General features: G+C 48.9%; 1 protein-coding gene across 3 annotated transcripts in view; it reads left to right on the forward strand.

Annotated features, from left to right (window-relative positions):
- Window positions 1-18946, forward strand: part of EXOC6B (exocyst complex component 6B) — a 246665-nt gene that overhangs the window by 29747 nt on the left and 197972 nt on the right. For all 3 annotated transcript variants that reach the window (XM_048943630.1, XM_048943631.1, XM_048943632.1), the window contains exons 3-6: window positions 5213-5260; window positions 6607-6697; window positions 6838-6883; window positions 10082-10286. In XM_048943630.1, the coding sequence (XP_048799587.1) occupies window positions 5213-5260; window positions 6607-6697; window positions 6838-6883; window positions 10082-10286 (390 nt within the window). The remainder of the gene's footprint in view (window positions 1-5212; window positions 5261-6606; window positions 6698-6837; window positions 6884-10081; window positions 10287-18946) is intronic.

Raw genomic sequence — 18946 nt, forward strand, 5'->3', positions numbered from 1 at the left:
TGAGATATTAATATTCAAAAAATGAACTTCAGAACATTGTGAGGTGCTCAGAGGAAGCAGGAACAGCAGTGAGAAATAAGTAGTAAGTACAACAAGAATGTTTGCACAAACCCATAGCTTGATTCTCCAGCATCTCCAGGTGTGGTTGGTTTAACTAGAAAGTAAAATGGATAGAGCAGGGAATGGGGAAGGTAAAATGGTTACGGCTAGGAATGAGTTTTGCAAGTATGGTGGCCTTTAAGCTGTACAAAAAGATAGGAGAAAGGGAGGTTTTCATCTGTTTATTGGAAGAAATGCGTTCAGCAGTGTGTGGAAAAAGGTGTGTGTATGATTGGAGTGTAGGTAAGTGGTAGGAAGGAAACTAGGCAGGTTTCTGGGGACACAAAAGGTCTGGAGCTTGGTGGTGGTCCTATATGCAGTGGTCAAGTATGCTTGTGGTTTAAGCATGGCTTCTGTGCCTTAGAATGGGAATATTACACAGTCTGGGGCATATGAGACATACATAACATTGGAATAACTTGGTGAGTGTCAGAGATTGGAGAGCTTTCCTTGTTTTCCTCCAGAAGTTGGAACACAGCTGGGTGGAGTCTGTTGAGGAGATCCTTTCTGGAGGGTGTGTGGGACTGCTTGTTGGGACCTAGAGGAGATAAAGCCATAAATAAGGGAATCAAAGTCTCAGAAAAGCACATTTTCTGGAAAAGAAAAAAAAAAACCCACAACCATTTTAACTTCAGTGGGGTTTTTTTTTTTCCACACATTTATTTATTCATTTAAAGCTAGCTTGGGCATTTCCATGCAGGCTTCTGGATAGACACAGCCCTGATGCCACAAACCAACGTGTGCTTTCAGGATCACCTTTGTGGGGATGTTTCCTTGCATCAGAGGCACTCTTATTAGGACAAGGCCATTGGAAATACGACGAAAGAAGACTTTTTTTGTTGTTGTTGTTGTTTTAATTATTATTTTTTTTTTTTAAAGCCATTGTTTATAGCCAAGAATTCCACATTGTTTGTTTTCAAGGGCTTGTTGCTGTTTCCCATTCTGCAAACAGCTGCTTTGTTGGTGGCACGCTGTGAAGTCCATCTCTACCCTCAGGATCTCTCTTGATTTCCATCACTATGTGATCTATTAAACAGCACATTGGAAAAATACACACAGAAGCCTATTGGAGAAATACTGAGCCCTCTTTGTACGGGTTTCTCCAGGGAATCATCTGCGAGTCCAGTGGTGAGAGTGAGTTTTGTTCCAGCTATTCAGTCTGCATTTGATCTCAGCCCTTTTCTCAGTAGTGCAGGTCTTTGAATGGACATCCAAGCAGCTATAAAGTAAATGCCCTCCATATTGCATCTCTACTATGCATCCTAAATAGGAGCCAGTACTGCCCTGTTCCTGCTCGCACTTCACACTCCCACTGACTGTTGGATGCCTTAGACCAGCCCAGCTCCTGCACCTCACAGAGATTCCACTGGAAATTAAAACACAGATTATAAACTAGAATGGTTCAGCTTGTAGATGTGACTGGAGAACAGATCTCAGAGGGAAAGGGCTGCTGACAACCTCAGCAATCCCCCTCATCTCAATCACGTTATGCTTCAGCTGGGTCACTGCTGATGGATTTCTCCCTAACCCTAACCTTAACCTTAACCCTAAGCCTAAGCCTAACCCTAAGCCTAACCCTAAGCCTGAGCCTAAGCATAAACCTAAGCCTAAGCCTAAGCCTAAACCTAAGACTAAGCCTAAGCCTAAGCCTAAGCCTAAGCCTAAGCCTAACCCTGACCTTAAGCCTAAGCCTAAGCCTAAGCCTAAGCCTAAGCCTAAGCCTAAGTCTAAGCCTAAGCCTAAACCTAAGCCTAAGCCTAAGCCTAACCCTGACCTTAAGCCTAAGCCGAAGCCTAACCCTAACCCTAACCTTAAGCCTAAGCCTAAATCTAAGCCTAAGCCTAAGCCTAACCCTAACCTTAAGCCTAAGCCTAAGCCTAACCCTAAGCCTGAGCCTAAGCATAAACCTAAGCCCAAGCCTAAGCCTAAACCTAAGCCTAAACCTAAGCCTAAGCCTAAGCCTAAGCCTAACCCTAACTCTAACCTTAAACCTAAGCCTAAGTCTAAGCCTAAGCCTAACCCTAACCCTAACCCTAACCTTAAGCCTAAGCCTAAGCCTAACCCTAAGCCTGAGCCTAAGCATAAACCTAAGCCTAAGCCTAACCCTAACCCTAACCTTAAGCCTAAGCCTAAGCCTAACCCTAAGCCTGAGCCCAAGCATAAACCTAAGCCTAAGCCTAACCCTAACCCTAACCTTAAGCCTAAGCCTAACCCTCCCTCCAGGTATTTCTGCCCTTCCATCTCTGGGAAACTCAAGTTAGACGGTTAAAACCCCCTTTTATTTTTTGTTACATCTCCTGTTTTTTGACATGCCAGGCCCAAAACAGGGGTTATTCCTTCTTGTTTCTGCACCAGCCTTCTTCTGCTGTTTGGAGGCTGTAGGAAAATTTGCTGGTCTTGGTGTAAGATCAGCAGCCCCAGGCTATCCTAGAGGGTTGTGCTTTTGATGTCTCTCACTGCCTTAAGTTTCCTACTGTGAAGTCTTTCCAGTTGACAAGGTTCTCTTTTAGTGTTTTGCTCTAAGTGTGGTTTTTTAAGCTGGACCAGTCACAGTGAAGCAGTGCATAGGGTTTATTTCAGGTGCTTTGTAGGGCTCTGAGGGAGAGAAGATTGAGGTTGGATGTGAGGGGGAAGTTCTTGACAGAGAGAGTGGTGAGGTGCTGGAACAGCTGCCCAGAGAGGCTGTGATGCCCCGTCCATCCCTGGAGGTGTTCAAGGCCAGGTTGGATGGGGCCCTGGGCAGCCTGGGCTGCTATGAAATGTGGAGGTTGGTGGCCCTGCATGTGGCAGGGGGTTGGAACTTCATGATCCTTGAGGTCCCTTCCAACCTTGGCCATTCTATGATGCTGTGATTCTCTGTTCATGCATACCAACCAGACGTAGATGCAACATCAGGTAACAGCGTCGCATAGGCTGGTGTTCACTTGTGCTCACTGCGCACACCGGGTCCTTCTTCGGAGCTGCTGTCCTGGTGTGTGCTGCTAAAAGTGCCCTGGTCTCACAGTGGATTCCTATAGGGAGTGGATAAATGAGGAGATGGTGATGGATAATTAACCCTGTCCGTGGGTGCACCTCCGGATTGGGAAGTTGGTTGCCAGCTGGAAGGCCCACTTGACAGCCACCCCTCCCCTCGTCTGAAAGGGATGTGAACAACCCACATAGGTGGGTGCTGACACGAGATGGAGCCAGCACAGCTCTTCAGGGTCACACGGGTGCCCTTGGCATCCATTCCCAGGATTCCTCTCCAGTGGCCTTTGCTCTCCTCTCTCATCACTCTGACATTCTCTAAATGATAGCAGAGCGATGCTTAAAGCCCGCAAACAAAAGCCCTGCTCAGTACCACATGTTCCCCATAGAGATGAATGAACTAACAACTCGAGCATCCTGTGAGCCCCTCGTGTGATCCACTCGTCTCGTTCTTCACATGTGCCCACCTGTTGTCTGTCCCCCCCCCACCTTGCTGTGCATCTGTCTTAAATTATCAGATCCCTCCGTCTGAGCAGCTTTGCTGTGTCTACTGAGAGTCCCTATAAATAATCACCCATCTCTTTTCATTGTGTATGGATGTAGATCCTGAGAACGAAACAAAACACAGCCCCCTGCTTCCAAAAGCTCGGTGTGCCGGGGGGTTTGCATCTCTGCTTTAGCCAGGATCGATATGTAATTTTAATAGAAGACTCATACAGCCTTGGCATTATTTTAGGAGCAGTTTTAAATTACCCGACATGGATTCCTTTTTCCTGGTGGGATTTGCAGGATATAAGAAAATAAAATAATCTTTTGGAAGAGATGCCATGCTCCTGCTTGTAAAATCTCAATACATCATAAAGGAAATGAGCAGTTTTTGCACAGGGCAAGCAGCCAGGAGAGCTGAAGCTACTGCAGGAGGGGGAGCGATCTGATGCAGATGCTGTGCATGGATGTCATGAAATGACTGCTCTTCTTGCATGGTGGCAAGCTACTAATGGCCAGCATTAGGCACACAGGGAGGGCTGGAAGGCATGCATCATCCACGTTCTGCTGGGTAATTGGAGAATACTTCCACTGGACACCTTCACTAATGATGAAACCATCCTGAATTCATGGCTGCTCTGTTTTGGTGGCAGCTGGAGAGCTCTGCACTCTGATGCTGCAGCTGTGAGGAACTTCTACGTGGAGAAGTCAGGACAATGTAGAAGCACTGACCTATGACGGCAGCTGAGGGAGCTGGGCTTGTTCAGCCTGGAGAAGAGAAGGCTGTGGGGTGACTTCATTGCAGCCTTCCAGGACCTGAAGTGAGCCTACAAACAAGAGGAGAATCAACTCTGTGAAAGGGTTAATAACAGCAGGACAAGGGGAAATGGTTTGAAGTTGAAGGAGGGAAGACTTAGATTGGATGTGAGGGGGAAGTTCTTGACAGAGAGAGTGGTGAGGTGCTGGAACAGCTGCCCAGAGAGGCTGTGGATGCCCCATCCATCCCTGGAGGTGTTCAAGGCCAGGTTGTTTGTGGCCCAGGGCAGCCTGGGCTGCTATGAAATGTGGAGGTTGGTGGCCCTGCATGTGGTGGGGAAGGGGGGGTGGAGCTTGAAGACCCTTAAGGTCCCTTCTATCCTAGGGCATTTTATGGTTCTATGTACTCTGACTGGAAGCCAAGCTTTTATTTGACTTGTGGGATGTTATGCTCTTGAATAGACACATATATAAAAAGCAAGTGCCCTACTGCAATTCACATTTCTGTCCGAGCTCTGTTTCTGGTTTTTGTGTGTAGAATGAACAGAACTCCTCCAAACACACATGAACTGGTTCATAAAATTGCATGATGCCAGTGGAAGCCCAACTGCAGGTAAAATAGACCTGAGTGCGAGAAGAAAGCTCTGGGAGATCCTACAAGGACAAGCCTGGAAGTGACAGTTTGCAACATTAATAGCTATAAAAAGAGGATTCTGTGGGAGAAACAAAAAGTAGTTTTGTGGCACGTTAATTTTGCACTGTGAGGCACCTGTTTCGTGCCATGCAAGAGAATGGCCTGTGAAAGGCAGCGTGCTGATGTGTGTGAGCAGTTTCTTCTCCTGAAAAGCTTTGTCCTGATTTATGTGTACTTGTGCTCTTTCTTTCTCCTTTCCTATCCCCACAGAACCAAGTGACGGACACCAACCGAAAGCTGCAGAGTGAAGGAAAAGAGGTGTGTGCTGCACTCACTCGCTGTCTTTTTAGCTTTTCCAGAACGTGGCGGTGCTTGGTGGTGGCAAATGACTGAGCAGTGGTAATTGCTAAGCATGGCGTGGGTGCCCCAGCACAAGAAAGATGGAGAAGGTCCAGAGGAGGGCCACTCAGATGATCAGAGGGCTGGAGCACCTCTCCTATGAGGAAAGGTTGAGGGAACTGGGCTTGTTCAGCTTGGAGAAGAGAAGGCTCTGGGGAGACCTCATTGCAGCCTTCCTGTGCTTGAAGGGAGCATATAAACAGGAGGGGGAACTGTTTACAGGGGAGGCTGTTTACAAGGGTGGCTGGTGATAGGATAAGGGGGAATGGTTTTAAACTGAGACAGGGGAGGTTTAGGTTGGATTATGAGGAGGAAGTTTTTCACCCAGAGGGTGGTGAGGCACTGGAACAGGTTGCCCAAGGAGGCTGTGGATGCCCCATCCCTGCAGGCATCCAAGACCAGGCTGGATGTGGCTCTGGGCAGCCTGGTCTGCTGGTTGGTGACCCTGCACACAGCAGGGGTTGGAACTGGATGCTCATTGTGCTCCTTTTCAAGCCAGGCCATTCAGTGATTCTATGATTCTCTCCTACTACATTGTTGTGTGTCAGACCAGTGACTCCAATGAAGCTGACAGATAAAACTGCCCTGTGGGGAGGAAGTGATGCACTTTACCAGAACCAAATAAACATTCCCATTAGCTTGAGTGGAGGATTCTCCTTTATGCTCCAGAAGTAGACCAGCCAAGGCTTTCACAAACCCCATCCCAGGGGTTGGGACTGGCTGGCCTCACAGGGCCCCTCTACCCTCAGCCATTCTGAGATTCCATACACAGTGCACTGGAGCACAGAGCTGTGGCCTTCCCCTTGGAAAGGACCAAACCAAAGAGTTCTCTCTGGTGTACAACAGCCAATCCTTGTTTTTGCCCTTATCCACGTGCACAGGTTTTTCTGCTGGAGCGTTCAGAAACCATGGTTGGGTTGGGATGTTGAGAATCCCCCCGGGGCCACTTCCTGCCTTTTAGAAGAACTAGAAAAGAGAAGCTTGAAAAAGGATGAGATGAACAAAACGGGAAAGGGAAATCATTTGGGGAATTCAGAGGACGTGCTGCGAGGCTGCTGTTTGGATGGCTTTGGTTTTGCTGCTTGCTTGCTTTGAAATGAGCCAAGGGAATGCTGCTGCTGTGTGATGAAGGACGCAGGGCTCAGGAGCTCCCCGCTCCTCATGGCAGGCTCTGTTCTCCTGCTGCTGTTTGGATGTTCATTTATATCCTCTCTCCGTCTGCTTGCTGTTTTCAGTGAGACTTTCTTCTTTTTCCTTTTCCAAAGCTGATAATAGCAATGGAGGAGCTGAAGCAATGCCGACTGCAACAGAGGAACATTTCAGCGACGGTTGATAAGCTGACGCTGTGTCTTCCCGGTGAGGAGCCCAGAATTTCTCTTTATTTGTTCAGCTGTTGATTTGAATGCACGTCTCTTTGCTCTGTGTTTCTGTCTCAATACTTCTGTGTTTTGTTTTTTTTTTTTTTTGTTTTGTTTTGTTTTTGTTTCTCTTTCCAGTTCTGGAGATGTACAGCAAACTGCGAGAGCAAATGAAATCGAAAAGGTAAATTTTGCATAGCAAAAGTTGTAGTGGAGGGGCTGAAAAGCGTCCATTTGGTGCTGCTTGAATTCAACAAAGAGCTTCTCGATGCTCAGCAATTCCATGTCAGCATTGCCACGTTAACAGATCTGATTTCTGCTGGTGTCTCTGTGGCTCAGCCTCCCGTGGTGCAGACCAGACCTCATTTCATTCTGCCTCTAGGCTTTCTGATGAAGATGGATGTTTGCTGTTCCTTTTCTTTTTGTCTGTGGAAGCTTGCCTTTGGGATGGACGTCCCAAATCAGTGCATGGCTCTGTACTTCTACGTTCTTCACGAAGTGCTGTGCTGGAGGCACCAGAATACAGAACTGACCTAATCTGGAAGAACCCAGTGAATGTGAACAGGAGCCAGAGAGCTGAGAAACGCTGAGCAGGGCAGTAGGAGGAGGTGGTGAGAAGGCACCCGGCTTACTTTGTGCTAGAAGTCATCGCTCAGAAGAGTGAGCTGAACTGAAAGGGCTCTGTGGCTCAGAACTCATGAACTATAAATCCAGGGTTTTTCTCACCCCACATCTGTCATGTTGCTGAGGAATTACAGCCCAGGAATGGCCGGGCTCCTGGGGGCTGGTTTTGTTTGAGCAGCACGGGATTTTGGAGGCCCAAGGGGGTGGCAAACTGGGCATAGAGCAGCTGCTGGGGCGAGGGCAGTGGAAAATGTGCTGGGCTCCAGCTGAATGGCACGTGGGGAGGGCAGCCGGGTCTGCTGCTTGCTCTGTGCCTGCCATCCATCATGCACACAATGCGGGAGGAGCCAGATGTTTCCAACAAGGCGATAACTAATTGGATGGGCGGAATGCTACACTTCCCCTTCTGCCTGCACTCATCTCTGTGGTCCTCGGTCCCCAGGAGCCTTGGGGGAATGGATAAGCATCACTCCTGGAATCGGGGCTGGCTGGAGAGGTGCTGGGGAGCCTGTCAGCTGTGCACAAAGCTTGCTCTCATTCTCTGGATGGCTCAGCGCAGGGCAGGCTGCACTTTGTCCAACTGTTTTCATTCTGTTCATGGGAACAGCGAGGGGTTTATCCGCTGACAGATGTGGGGTGGGGAGCTGGAGCAGATCACAGCACTGTGAACTTTTGAAGGGAATCCACATGCTGCTCAGTTCCCTCGTTCAGGGTAGTGTTTCCAAGGTCTGGTTCTAAGAATTGCATCTTTTTTTTTTTCCTTCCCCTTGTTGGACTGGTTCATTTTGAAACAAATAGAAGCTGAAAGCCACATTTAAGGAATATCTGAACCCTTGGCTTTTTGCTTTTTTTCCTCCCTCCTTCTTTGGATTTGATGGCTTCATTCACCAAACGCAGCACAACATATGAAATATTTCTGTGTCTGCACCCGGTCTCACTTATATGTCATTTCATCATAGCCAGTGAGGGGTTTGGTTACTGTGTGAGGAGCCTCAGGTTTGGGCTGCAGAGCAGCAGGGTTGGCATTCGGGCTGAACGAACTCAACTCTTCCAAAGTAGACAAAGATGGGCTATGTGCTGTTTGCTGTCTGATGGTTATAATGTGAGTGATTTCCAATTAGAAGAGGGGAGATTTAGATGGGATATAAGGACAAGGTTCATGATGATAAGGGTGGGCACAGGTTACCCAGAGTGGTGGCGGTGCCCCTGGAGGCGTTCAGGTCAGGCTGGTTGGGGCTCTGAGCACTGATGGAGCTGTGGGTGTTCCGTTCATAGCAGGCAATGGGACTGATGGCCTGTAGAGATCTGGGTGTGCTCTGCACATCTCAGTGCTGAGCTGTGCATTGCCTCCACGTGCTCTGGGCTCTGGTTTTGGCAGGCAGTCGGGGACCCCATCAATGCACACCCGCTGTTCCCTCAGGCCGTGTTTGAGCTGCTTCTGGTTCAACAAACAATGCCTTAAAATACAACAAACCCCCAATGCGTGTTTATTCCTCTGGTTTAATTTCTGGCTTTCTGCGTGCTCTGAAGTTTCCCTCCAGAGAGGATTGCATTTTATTGCAAATAGCATTTTGTATCTCACCCAAATGTAAACGCTGACCGGGTTGCTGGGTTAATCCCTTTGACTTCGGATTTTCAGGCAATTTCGGGTTAAAATAACTTCCCTTTGGAACTGCCTGGGGTTTAGGCAGGAGTGAATATGAATGGGGATTTGAGCGTCAGGTTATTGCCTTGGCACTTAACGCATTTCTTAGGGCCTTCAGGGTGCAAATGGAAGTGCTTGTGGCTGGGATTAAGCATGGGCAGAGTGAGCAGTAGTTGACTTCATTCACCTGAGAGGGAACTGTCACCTGGTGATGCCTTAAATGTATTTTGCAGGCACTGCTAATGCTTCCAAGGCACTTGCCTGCCATTCAAGATGGCAACTTCAATATACAGTTTTAAGATATATATCTCTTACAGCGGAGGAATAAGTTACTCCAAAGCAAAGCAGAGATTATGGACAGCAGCAGTTCAGCAGGAGCTGGAGAAGGAAGGACCTTGCAGGAGAAGTGTCCTTTGGGCCCTTTATATGGGGTCACACTGAGGTTGTCTTCATCTCTGTCTAAATCAAAGCGTGTCCTGGATGGAAAGCATTTTTTAACAGTGCTCAGCAGCATTTGAACAGCTGGAAGGAAGGTGGGGTCTGACTGCTTCTATGCACAGGAAAGAAACCTGAGAGCTCTCACATCCAAGACACTTAGAACAGAATAACAAGTCTCTGTGTTAGGAGCACATATTGCATACCAATTTGTCAGCCTGAGGTACATTATGGTGTATTCCCATCTCCACCCTCCTGTCTTATGGCACCTCACTGTTAGAGGTCACAGAACGCAGCAGTGCCTACCCCATATCTCACACAGCAACCCCATGGTCTGGGGGTGCTTTGGAGACCCTTCCTTTTGGGGAGGTTCTGGGGACAGCAGGGCCTGGTGCAGGTGGGTGAGAGCTGCTAGTGAGCTCAGCTGGTGCAGTACCTCATTGCCCAGCTGGTCCTCATCTGTGCATCACAGCTCTGAGCTGGGACTCTCACAGCGTGCCTCTGCTTCTCAGTTTCAAAAGGAAAAGGCTGTTTTCATGGTTATCTGAATGCAAAGATGTGCACTGCTTTCAACAGAACTGAAATTGTTAGATCTACTGAATATTTACACAGTTTGAAGAAGAAGTAGGATAGAAATAGCTGTTCTTTCCCTGCATCTGCTTTGCTTGCTGTCCTCAGGCACTACCCAGCACTGAAGACCCTGGAGCACCTGGAGCACACCTACCTGCCCCAGGTGAGCCACTATCGCTTCTGCAAGGTGATGGTGGACAACATCCCAAAGCTGCGTGAGGAGATCAAGGAGGTGTCCATGTCAGACCTCAAGGATTTCCTGGAGAGCATCCGTAAGCACTCAGACAAGATTGGGGAGATGGCGATGAAGCAGGTAAGGGCTTGTTCTGTTTGGGGTAGGAGGGTGGCTGCATTAAGCTGAGTTCTGTCTTCTTGCCATTAAAGGCTTCACAATAATGTTGTTTTGAAAGGTGAAATGATGACTGTTCTGTGGTCGTTGCTGGAGCTTACCTTGTGATTTTTGCACTGTTGAAAACTGGTGGTTTGTTTTCATTGTCTTCTCCCATCTGCACTTGGCTGCAGGCTCCTGCTGCCCCAGAGGTGCAGGCAGGGTGTGTGCCTCGTGGTTTGCCCTTAAGGATGTTTGCATTGCTGTGCCTGGTGGGAGCTGGAATGCTCTGAGACACCAGTGCAGATTAATAGAAGTTCATCTTCTGATGCACCTTGACTTTCGTTCTTTGTGTCTGAAGCTGATTTTCAGGTATTGACAAACCTTCCTTGTGACTTGTGCTTGCCTAGCTGTAAAAAGTGAACCTGATCAACTAAACGTGCACATGCTTGTATTTAAGTGGAATTGCCTATCCACTGATTCCTTTTAATATTCAGGTTTTCCATTTCGATTTGGATTTTCTACTCAAAGCCAGAGAGCTCTGCTCATCATTTCCATTAAAACAAACTTTAAATTCAGATTGACTGGTAATGAAACAAAGTGGTGCCTCTCGATCTTGATAGCGATAGGACAAGGAGGAATGGTTTTAAACTGACACAGGGAGGTTTAGGTTGGATATGAGGAGGAAGTTCTTTAGCCAGAGGGTGGAGATGCACTGGAACAGGTTGCCCAAGGAGGCTGTGGATGCCCCATCCCTGCAGGCATTCAAGGCCAGGCTGGATGTGGCTCTGGGCAGCCTGGTCTGCTGGTTGGTGACCTGCACACAGCAGGGGGTTGGAACTGGATGCTCATTGTGGTCCTTCTCAACCCAGGCCATGCTGTGATTCCTGCTTCCTCTGGCAGCAGCTGCCTGGTTGGACTTGGTGGCTCATGGGAAGCACTCTTGCTAAAACTTCTCCCTCTGTGTGGTGTTACATTCATGGCTGGAAGCACAGGAGGGTTCAGTTCACTTACAAACACTGTTCTTTCTGTAAAATTGACTGGCTGTTGCTTTGTTGCCTTCTCAATCTCTTTATGCGTTGGGAAAACCAACTCTTAATGCCACGTAGAAGAGCTGTGAAGAACAGACTCTCAGAAGGACTTGGAAGAGGTGCATCATTCTACTCCTTCCAGTTCAACCCTTTTGTTAGCTGTTGCATTAAATCAAACTGACTTCTCTAAACCTGCAGAGCCCTTCCTCCCCAATGAGCTGGATGTCCTGCTGCAGAGCCAGACACACATGGTGGGAGCCCCCGAGGTCATCGTGCTGAATTTACGTGGTACAATGGTTTTTTGGAAATAAGATACTAGCAAAAACAAGAAACCAAAAAACAACCACCCAAACAACTTGTTGGTTGTGACATCCAAACTTTGAAACAAATTATCCTTTGGTTTCTGTGGCTCTGGGTGGGAAGGAAGAAGTTTAATTTGCTTTCTGGTCCCCAATTAGTGCAGCAAATGTGCTGCTCTAAGTAAATAAATAGTTATTTATATCCCATTAAGGATATTCACCAACCATAAAGGCATAAAGGGATGCAGATGTGTCCTCTTCCCATGGTTCCCAGCCTTGCTCTTGTGGTGCTGGATGAGACTGGTGCTCAAACCTCATGGCACCACGGCTGTGTTTGGGAGGTTCCAAATCCTTTGGCGTAGGCAGACCCATTTTGAGCATTTCCCAGTTATTTCAAGGAGAAACAGGAGGCTGGAAATAAAAAGCCCCCAGGGTGTGCTTTCTTTCCTCCCATGGCAGCTCCCTGGCTTCATTTTCCTCCCTGATTTTTGGCTGTTAGGCCATTTCTCTACACTTAGCCTTTGGTCTCTCGTGGCTTATCTCCACTGCTAATGTTTTCAGCTTTCCTGAAGCTCATTATTTGTTTTTTTGGCTCTAGATAGCTGTGATCCTGCACCTGGGAAGGGCTGACTGCAAACATCAACACAGGTTGGGGGCTGAGCTGCTGGAAAGGAGCTCTGTGGAGAAGGACCTGAAGGTCCTGGTGGACCAACAGTTGACCACAGGGTGACCAAGAGCCAGCATTGTGCCTTGGTGCCCAGGAGGGCTAATGGGATCCTGGGGTGTATTGCACAGAGTGTGGATGGGAGGGTGAGGGAGGTTTTCCTCCCCTCTGCTCTGCCCTAAGGAGGGCACATCTGGAGCACTGTGCTCAGTGCTGGGCTTCCCAGACTGGGAGCTGCTGGGAGAGCCCAGCGGGGGGCTGCAGAGCTGGTGGGGCCTGGAGCACCTCCTGAGAAGAGAAGATCTTACCAATGCTTATAAATGGTGGAGGTGGAGTGGATAGGGTCAGACTCTTTTTGGTGATGCCCATCAACATGGTAAGGGGCACTGGGCACCAACTGGAATATACACAAAATCCACCTGAACATGAGAAAAACCTTCTTGACTTGGAGGGTGGGAGAGATCTGGCACAGCTACCCAGAGGGGTGATGGAATCTTCTTCTCTGGAGATACCCAAACCTACCTGGACTGTTTCCTGTTCTGTAAGTGACTTGGGTGAGTGTTGGACTGAGGGATCTCCACAGGTCCCTTCCAACCCATACATTTGCATGCTTCAGTTGCAAACGCAGAGCTGGAAATGATGCTGGTATTCCAGCTAAATGCTGAGCTTATTCCTGCAAAGAGCATCACGTTCTGCCTGGAGGATGAGGAGCTCTGAGGAGCAACAGCTTTGCAAGTCTCCCATCGCGTGGGGTCGCATCGTGGCGTTCTGCTGAAAGCAAAGGGCAAAGCTTCCCCAGCCAGAGTTCCTGCCATTGCTCCTGCACTGCTGGCCATGATTGATGGAGGAGCACAGCTGGCAGGAGGCCTGGAGTGCCGGGGAACAGCAATTGGCAGCTGAATGCATTCGGTTCAAATTAGCATCATTGAAATTCTTTTCAAATTGTTTGATTTCACCAGCGGGAATGGAATCGGGGTTGATACAATGGGGGAAAGGAAATGGTGTTTTTGTAACGTTATGAATCTGAAGGCGACGATGACAGGAGCAGAAAATTTCATTTGGTGATCATCAGAATGATGTGTCGTGGAGCACTTGGAGTCGGAAGCAGGGACAGGGATTGCTGGCCAGCCCTGCTCTTGGATGGGAAAACCAATGGGGTGTAGTCAAGTAGGACGTGCCGGGGTCAGCTATGTGCAGGAGCAACGCGTGAGAAACCTTATATCCTCTGTGGGCAGCTCATGGGTTCTCAGTGACTCCTTTCCTCATTGTTTTTCAATCTGAGTTTAATTACCTGTGGTTCCGGGGGGATCTGCTGCATTCCAAATATTGGGTTTAATTCCACAGTGCTCAGGCGGTTCTGCACATTTGAACTCGTTTTGGACTTTGTCCCTGTGAACCTGTGTCTGTGTTTTGGTTTCATTGGTTTCTTAGATCTAAACTCCGGCCTGGCTGGGAACAAATTCCATCTTCTGAACACTTGCTGATATTTAGTAGGTGGTTTTATCATCTGGCTTAATGCCTGATGATGTGGTACCAAGGGACGTGGTTTAGTGGGGATATTTTGGTGGTAGGTGGAGGGTTGGGCTGGATGGTCTTGGAGGTCTTTTCCTTTCCACTTCTGATGGTGCTTCATGCAAAGTACTGATGGTGAGTAGCGAGTGCTGCTATGGAAGCTTACAGCAACCAATCCAAAAGCCATTATTGGATGGAGCTTGTCAGGACAGCCAGAGTGTCCCACGTGCCTTTGGGTGGATGGAGGCAAGCCAACGTTCTATAGCCTCAGTAAGATGCACCATCAAAGCTGATGTTTGATAGGTGGTGATGGAGGGTAAGCTTCAACAGGTTGGCAGGATTAAATGCCTTCCAAAGCTCCACACACTGCCCTGGGGTCTGAGCTGAGAACTGCAGGCACTGAGGGACGCAGTCAGTGGGCATGGTGGGGTTGGCTTGGGGATCTTGGAGCTCTTTTCCAAGCTCAACGACTCTGTGATAGTTGTTCCATGTCAGTGGTGACTGCGGGGCCGTGGTAAGACATTGAGCACCTGCTTTGTCCCTCACTGTTATGGGTATGTCTGGATCCGTGTTTAATTCTGACCTTGAGTTGCCTGGGTAGGTGATGATGGCTTTGAGGATGCAAGTTTCTTTGCACGGTTTGGTCTGTGGATGTGAAGGACAGCAGAGGGACTCAGTGTGGCTTAAGGTGGCCCTGCACGTGGCAGGGGTTGGAGCGTGATGATCCTTGAGGTCCCTTCCAACCAAGCCATTCTATGATGCTACTGGAAGCGTGTGAGGATGGAGAGGAAGTGATGGGTGGGATGGAAACATGGGGTTGGAGGGACAGCATCCCCTGAGGCAGCTCTGGCTCTCCTGCTGCAAGTTGCTTTAGCACAAGCCAGCATTCTTTGGGCATTTGATCGCTTTCTGTGGGATGAATGGTGATAAGTGGAGACGTGGCGTGTGACAGCTGCAGCCTCATTGGGAAATCCTGTCCCTGTTCTTCACTTTAAATGCAAACACATGTGCACCACCCCAAGCCACTGAGCTGAGTGGGTCCCTGTGTTGCAGGGGACGGAAGGGCCTTTTATTGCCTTCCCTCCCCCCTCCCCAAAACAAGCAGTTTGTGTTGTGTTCTTAATTATCCCCATCTCTGAAATTTGGTAACTTTGTGTCATCTTCTGCAGTGTGTGAGGAAATTGTTTTTGCTTTGTGAGCATGTTTTAAAGTCAGCTGAATCTCACTGCGTTCCCTTTCAGTGTTTGTCAGGACTCTCCAAAGGTCCCATGTGTGCCTGGTTCCAAACCCAGCACCTGCTGTCACGTGGGCCAGATTCCCCCCCAAGGTCGCTGTGGTGTGCAGTTCATTCATTCATCATCTTGGTGACCCTCCTCTGGACCCTCTCCAACATCTCCCCAATCTGTCCTGTATTGGGGGCCCCAGTACAGAAAGGGAGCTGTTGGAGGGGGTCCAGAGGAGCCACAAAGATGAGCAGAGGGCTGGAGCACCTCCCCTACGAAGACAGGCTGAGGGAGCTGGGCTTGTTCAGCATGGAGAAGAGAAGGCTGCAGCCTTCAGTACTTAAAGGGAGCCTACAGACAGGAGGGGAATCAACTCTTTGAAAGGGTAGATAACAGCAGGACAAGGGGAAATGGTTTGAAGTTGAAGGAGGGAAGACTGAGGTTGGATATCAGGGGAAAGTTCCTTACTATGAGTTGTGTGAGGTGCTGGAACAGCTGCCCAGAGAGGCTGTGATGCCCCGTCCATCCCTGGAGGTGTTGAAGGCCAGGTTGTTTGTGGCCCTGGACAGCCTGGGCTGCTATGAAATGTGGAGGTTGGTGGCCCTGCATGTGGCAGGGGGTTGGAGCTTGATGATCCTTGAGGTCCCTTCCAACCCAGACCATTCTGTGATTTATCTGCTCCTTGGGGATGGTATTTTCACACTGTGTCCATGGGCTCCCAAAGCACCCCGAGGTCTGAGCTTCCACCCCCATTTCTTCCAAAAGTGAAATCATGTCTTTTAATAAAAGCAAGGAGAATTTGTAGTCTTGAATGCAGGAAGGGGAGCCTTTGGCAAGGGTCAGGCCAGTGGCTGAGTGTAGGGTGACTATTTACATAAGAGCAGTTGGGATGAGCAGATAGTGCTTTCCCCTTCTGGGCAGGTTTGTAAGGCAGAAACTTATTTTCTAGCAGTATTCTGTAACGAGACTTTCCTAATCTTTGATGCTATTGCTTGTCTAGTTGTTATATTAAAGTATTATGAAAGGAAATACGTCTTCCAGGGCTGTTTGGATTGGTAAGTCTGATGATCTCAGCTTGCAGGTTTTGGGGAAGAGGTTCATAAAACAGCCGTAGAGGATGAAGTGGCTGAAGCAGCAGGGAAATGTGTGTTGTGCTGTGTTGGAGAAGTGATGTACGTGCTGAAAATATCTGTGGACCATAAGTTTAACTACAGGGCAGCCATACAGTGGACTGGTGTTTTGTGGGGTTGCCCATTAGACCTCATTAAATGCTTGAAATCCAGAGGTGTTTTGAGAGCAGATGATGGTGGTAGAGTCTTGTGATGTCGTCTGATGCTGCTGGGTGGATTTTGGATGGCTCTTCCTCTTCCTGCAGCCCTCTGAGATTCCAGAGGTGGCACTGAGCTTTGATCATTTGCCTGAGCATCTGGGCAACACTCAGATATGTGGTCTGATTTTTGGATGGGCTTGTGTGGAGCCAGAAGCTGGACTAGATGATCCTCATGGGTCCCTTCCAACCTGGGATATCCTATGATAAAATAACTCTGTATCTTCCAGCTGTCACAATACGTGGTGTAGTACACAAACCAAGTGAGAGGGCAGTGCCAGGCTGAGGCATAGCATCTCTTGTTTGTTTTGAGCTCGTTAACAGCTGCCAGGATGCTTCTGTCTGGGATGAGGAGCTCTTCAGCTTTCTTTTGGATGTCTCTGTGCTCTGTGAAGGTGGTACAGTGCTTTGTTTGAGCGAACACATCACGTCAGGACCAGATTTCCAACACTGCTGGGCACTCTAGAGCCATTCCAGTCCTAGAAGCATTAATGTTGGAGAATACATCTAAAATCCCCAACCCATCCCCCTGTGCCTACTGCCTGTGTCCCCAAGGGCCACATCTCCATGGTTGTTGGGCACCTCCATGGGCACTGACTCCCCCACTCCCTGGTGCCAAAGCATCACCTCTCTGTGGGAGAATCCCAATGTCCAACCTGCCCCTCCCCTGGCATTTGGGTTGCAAAAATGTGTTTGTAGGGCTGTGTTTGTACAGCAGAGGCACAATGGCTCCATTTTCAAGGAGCAAGCCCTGCGAGCGAGGCTCCTGTGCAAATTGCAAACGGGTGTGCGCAGAAATCAAGGAGTGAAATCCATCAGCAGCCTAAGACTTCTTTAGTTCTGATTTCTTTTTTCTTTCCTCTTTTTAAGCACAAAGTTCTGCTGACAGGCTCGGGTCATTTAAGCCTCTCAACATATTCTTCTAATTCGCATCTATAGCAAATTTAGACCAGCTTTCATTTGGGGCTGAGAATACGCCTAAGTTACCCCAAGACTGACTCCGTGGCTGCCCTGGGTTGGATGGAGCAGGGGTGGCTCCAATGCTGTTGCCTTTGTCCCTGGAGATGTTCAAGAAACATTTAGATGTTTTACTGAGGAATGTGGTTTAGTAGGAGATACTGATGATAGGTGGGTGGTTGGACTGGATGATCTTGATCTTTGATTTAGGAATTGCTTTAATATGGAGAAATTGCTGCTTTACTTCTTTCTGTTCCTTATAGGGCTTTGTGCTTGGATGCTCCAGGGCTGCTGGCTTGCTTGGGTCAGGAACACTAGCACAGCTCCTTGGGAGGGGAGAAACTATAGAAGGGGAGCAAGGGAAAGGTGATCTGTGCATGGACCTCTGTTGTCTGCTTGGGGATTACTCCTAGAAGGTGGAATTTCACTTAGGGACATCCTTGACCCCTGCCAGGAACGCTTTGGGAACTGCTTATGAAGGAGCTTGGAGGCCCAGAGCATCTGTGCAAGGCTTTCTTGTGCTGCTTGTCCTGCAGACACCCTCAGCAAAGCTACCAGCCCCTGTACTCCCAATCCTTTTAGTCTTCTCAGCAGCACTGGGTGGCAGAGCTGCCTTGGCAAAGATGAGCAGTGCAGGGAGAGGCTCCCATAGGACTGCTGATGTCTGGGGTTGGGGAGAGTCATAGAGTCACAGAATGGCTTGGGTTGGAAGGGACCTTAAACGTTATCTAATCCCGGCTCCCTACCTTGGGCTGATTGCCACCCAACAGATCATGGAACCTTAGAATCATTTAAGTAGAAAGGGACCTCTGAAGACCCTCTGCTCCCACTCCCTGCAATGGATGGGGACACCCATCCAGCTCCATCAGGTGCTCAGAGCCCTGCAGTGAATTGAGGATACTCACAGCTCCATCAGGTGCTCAGAGCCCTGCAGTGAATTGAGGATCTCCATCAGGTGCTCAGAGCCCTGCAGTGAATTGAGGATCCCCACAGCTCCATCAGTTGCTCAGAGCCCTGCAGTGAATTGAGGATCCCCACAGCTCCATCAGGTGCTCAGAGCCCTGCAGTGAATTGAGGATCCCCACAGCTCCATCAGGTGCTCAGAGCCCTGCAGTGCATTGAGGATACTCAGAGCCCTGCAGTGAATTGAGGATCCCCACAGCTCCATCAGGTGCTCCGAGCCCTGCAATGAATTGAGGATCCCCACAGCTCCATCAGGTGCTCAGAGCCCTGCAATGAATTGAGGATCTCCACAGCTCCATCAGTTGCTCAGAGCCCTGCAGTGCATTGAGGATCCCCACAGCTCCATCAGGTGCTCCGAGCCCTGCAATGAATTGAGGATCCCCACAGCTCCATCAGGTGCTCACAGCCCCTTCCAGCTTGACCTGTGTCACCAGAGATGGGGCAGCCATCACACCTCTGGGCAGTTTGTGCCAGTGCCTCACTAGCCTTACTGCAGAAAACATTTTCCTTATATCCAACCAAAATCTTCCCTCTTTTAGCTTAAAACCACTTCACCTCATCCTGTCACTAACAGACCACATGAAAGCTGGCTCTCCTCCTGTTTCTAAGCTCCTTTTAAGTACTGGAAGGCTGCAGTGAGACACCAGCTCCCTCAATCTGTCCCCATAG

Source organism: Lagopus muta, chromosome 4 (genome assembly GCF_023343835.1).
Source record: "Lagopus muta isolate bLagMut1 chromosome 4, bLagMut1 primary, whole genome shotgun sequence".
NCBI classification, from domain to species: Eukaryota; Metazoa; Chordata; class Aves; order Galliformes; family Phasianidae; genus Lagopus; species Lagopus muta.